The sequence below is a fragment of the Brassica oleracea genome, chromosome C3 (genome assembly GCF_000695525.1).
Source record: "Brassica oleracea var. oleracea cultivar TO1000 chromosome C3, BOL, whole genome shotgun sequence".
NCBI lineage: Eukaryota > Viridiplantae > Streptophyta > Magnoliopsida > Brassicales > Brassicaceae > Brassica > Brassica oleracea.
The window spans coordinates 25,489,340-25,493,146 of NC_027750.1; the positions used below are offsets into that span (position 1 = coordinate 25,489,340).

Below are 3,807 nucleotides of genomic sequence, written 5' to 3' on the forward strand. Positions count from 1 at the left end.
TACCCGGAAGCCTATGCCTAGTTTTAATTACTCTTTAGAGTTGACACAACAACAAAAAAATACACAAAACTTGTCTATGTATGATTTTAAAAGAAAAACAGAGAATAGATACATTAAATTGTTTTCAAACAGACAGTAAACAAGTATACAAACGACATAAAAGTTCGTCAAATGCTTTAACTTTTTGAGACTATGTACCTAGAGAGACTTTGTCTCTTTTAGTGATGCTATTATTGCTGGATATGCGCAACTAGGTCTTGATGAAGAGGCTCTACAAGTGTTCCAGAAGCTGAAGAGTGAGGGAATGAGTCTAAATTACGTTGTTAATGCTAGTGTTCCAACAGCATTACGCTAAATGTTCTTGTGGAGATTACTGGTGATATATCACAGAAGGCACGTAATATTAGATTCAACCAACATCTGTAGAAATGTGCAGGTGTTGAAGAAAAAAAAAGTAAGAATTAAAAAAGTTGATATGATTCTTTTACTTTGTCACAGCTACTACAATCACCCAAACATACAATAACAACCTCAAAAACTCATATTTTCTGCAGACTTATCAGTTGGTTTCTTCTGTCTTGTATTCTAGTCAATCTTCACCGAAGAGTAGATCTTCCTCACGAACCAGAAGCAAGCGTAGAAACCAATTGTGCCAGTCAGGACGAAGAAAGCGTAAGAGATGATGATCATGTACCCGAAGTAGAGCATTCCCGAGACAAGCTTTGTGATCTCCAGCTTCGTGAAGAAGTAAAAGATCGAGTAGAGGAAGAGGTAGAAAGCAGACGAGCCTGCTGTTAAGTAAGCTCTCCACCACCAGTTGTAATCCTCGCTACAAAGCTGGAAGTAGCATAACACCACCGTGATCTCAGCACAAGTGACGATCAAGATCAAGAACACTATGAAGAGGAAACCGAAGATGTAGTAGAACTGGTTCAGCCATATTGACGTCAGGATGAAGAAGAGCTCGATGAAGACCGCTCCAAACGGTAAGATGCCTCCGATCAGTATGGAGAAGACAGGTCTCATGTACCATGGCTGCTCCGGTACTTGCCTTGGGATCTTGTTTGTTTTCACCGGGTCTTCGATCGCAGGCTTCTTGTAACCGAGATAGCTACCGACGAAGACTAGCGGGACTGAGATGCCGAACCAGAGGCAGAAGAGAGCGAACATTGTACCAAAAGGTATAGCTCCAGACGACTGCTCACCCCAGATGAGGCCATTCAGAACAAAGAAGATCACAAAGAGGATACCAGGGAACATGAACGCAGTCTTTAAAGTCATTCTCTTCCACTTGTCTCCTTTAAACATTTTGTGAAGGCGAGACGAGGAGTAGCCAGCGATTATCCCCATGAAGACCCACAAGAGAACCATGGCGGTCATGAGCCCTCCTCTGTTGGAAGGAGATAAGAAACCAAGGAGTGCAAACATCATTGTGACAAGGGCCATTCCAAAGATCTGAACACCTGTGCCGACGTAAACACAGAGCAGTCCAGAGTTCACCGGTGGTCTGAAGACATCGCCGTGCACGAGCTTCCATCCAGTCTCTTCCTGAGCCTCGTCTTGAGTCTCGAGCTGGTTGTAGTTCGAAATGTCTTTGTATAGAGTTCTCATCATGATCATGGCTACCATTCCAGAGAGGAAGAGGACGATCATAAGCGAGTTTATGATGGAGAACCAGTGGATTTGATCGTCGTTCATGAGGAGGTATGTGTCCCACCGAGAAGCCCATTTGATCTCACTCTCCTGGAGATTCAAATTCACAAAAATGTTTAGGAACCCAAAGAGTAAATAAAAATTAGTCTTAAATATATAGTATTCTTTTACCTTAAATGAGACATCATATGTAAACACAAACTCTTTCCCTTGCTCAACTTCTTGAGGGGCAGTAGTGCTTTGGATTAAGTTCTTTGTGTCCTTGTTGCATGTTGCTAGCTGAGGATTGTTTTCGTCCCACTCCTTGTACTCATGCAAGATACTATCCAAAAGATAAAAGTCTCGTTATTCCCCAAATCCAACAAGACAGACATCAGGCAACCAAGTAGAAGTAACAAGCAGTAGGTAATACCTGTTAGGAGTAACCTCAAACCCAACAATTCTAGCGGAATCAGACTCTAGATCTCTGTGGTACATAACTCGAAAGCTCAAGTGATTATGGATAAAATATTTCTCCTCTTTGCTCTACAAAAGCCAAGCAACTAGTGGTTGGTATGACTATGAGAGAATGTAAAAAGAGACAGAGTTTAAGGAGATACCCCTTCATAACTCCCTTTGAATCCAACACGGAAACCGTGCTCATAAGTAGTTGACTGGCTTCCATCTCTCCTTTGTCTACGCACAGCTACTGGAAGATTATCAAGAATCCTACACAGTAAATTTGGTTATGTTAACAGATTAGTATAAAGCATTCTAGGAGACAAAGATACAAAGGACAAGAAGGCTATAATTAGCTATTTACATATTAGCACGGTATTCATCATCAATCTTCTCCTTAAAATTTTTGGTGGACTCAGCGTCAAGTTTAACACGGCAACCAACTTTGCAAGGCTGATCCTCCAGCATTTGAAACTGAGTCAAAATTCACATTATGAAGACGTGTTAACGTATGAAAAAAAGCAGTCAAACAACAAGTAGAGACAGAAGAATGATTATTTTACTTAACAGTATAAACGGAATTCTCAATGCGGTCGCCTCTGAGAACCTCCCCAAGATTCTCAGCATTGTTCAAGATCTTAGAAGGCTTACAGTAATTCAGGTAGTAGTAGTCATAAGGAAGTTGAGTCTTTGTAGAAGACAATTTGTTCACTTTGACGTAGAGAGGATCACCCTGTAACAAACAAAACAACAGATCAAGAGATGAAAAACAATTAGTAAATCTTTTATGCATTATCACATATTGAGATCAAATAAAGTCAATCAACTCCTTGAAAATGCAGATAATCAGATTCATGAATATAACAAAAGCCCTTTACTTCTCACATCATGACATCATCGACTCACTCACTAAGCTAAGCTAAGCTACCAACAGAGACGGTGGCTGAAAAAAAAAGGACACAACTTTCCAACAGATTAAGATCGAATCACACGCTAAAGTATAAAACCACTTAGACCCATGAACCCTAGATCGATCTTCTCACAGAAGACGCTAGATCGGAGAGAGAAACGAAAAAAGTTATTACCTTTTGAAAATCGCGAGGAGCGACTCCGGGGAGATAGAAGGCGCGAGATAAGGAGAAGGAGAGGAGAGAGAGGAAGAGAGTGGCGTAGAATCGATAGCTGCTTCCTTTCGTCTTCTTCGTCATTTGTTTGTTTTTCTCTTCTGCCTCAGAGCTTCTTCAGAAGTTCAGATGGAAGACAAGTGCGTTTTTTTTTTTATTATTGAACGAAGATGGAGGACCCTGCGGTTATGAATACGATGCCGTTTTGGGGGTTAGTGAAAATAGCTTAAAGGGGTACAATATATTTTGGTCAATCAAGACTACAGATTTGAAATTATTTCCTTACTTTTATGACATCTTTTTTTGTTGGGACATTAGAAATATATTTTGGGAACTTAATCATGCAATCTTTTATGTAAGGAAACAAATTTTCAGTTTTTTTTTTATTTTACCAATTTTTAGACAAAGTTGATAATAAAGAAGATTTGTATTTGCTTTAAGAAGAACTAGACTCTGATCCGCGCGCCAGCGCGGATATGAATTTTCGGTTTATGGTTATTTATTTAACTAAATGATGTATTTGTAATATTTGATGTATTATATTCACCAAGTAAATATTTTTTTTGGCATCTTAAACCATCAATTTATGATG

The 3,807-nt window shown here is 39.5% G+C and overlaps 1 protein-coding gene across 1 annotated transcript; it reads right to left on the reverse strand.

Annotated features, from left to right (window-relative positions):
• Positions 1-382: 382 nt before the first annotated feature.
• LOC106335894 (transmembrane 9 superfamily member 7-like) lies at positions 383-3,418 on the reverse strand. The gene is made up of 7 exons (XM_013774559.1): positions 3,177-3,418; positions 2,660-2,824; positions 2,456-2,565; positions 2,253-2,361; positions 2,066-2,178; positions 1,825-1,975; positions 383-1,743 (listed from the first exon to the last, which is right to left on the reverse strand). The coding sequence occupies exons 1-7, from the start codon at positions 3,297-3,299 to the stop codon at positions 586-588; spliced, it is 1,929 nt and encodes a 642-aa protein (XP_013630013.1). The 5' UTR covers positions 3,300-3,418; the 3' UTR covers positions 383-585.
• Positions 3,419-3,807: the final 389 nt, after the last annotated feature.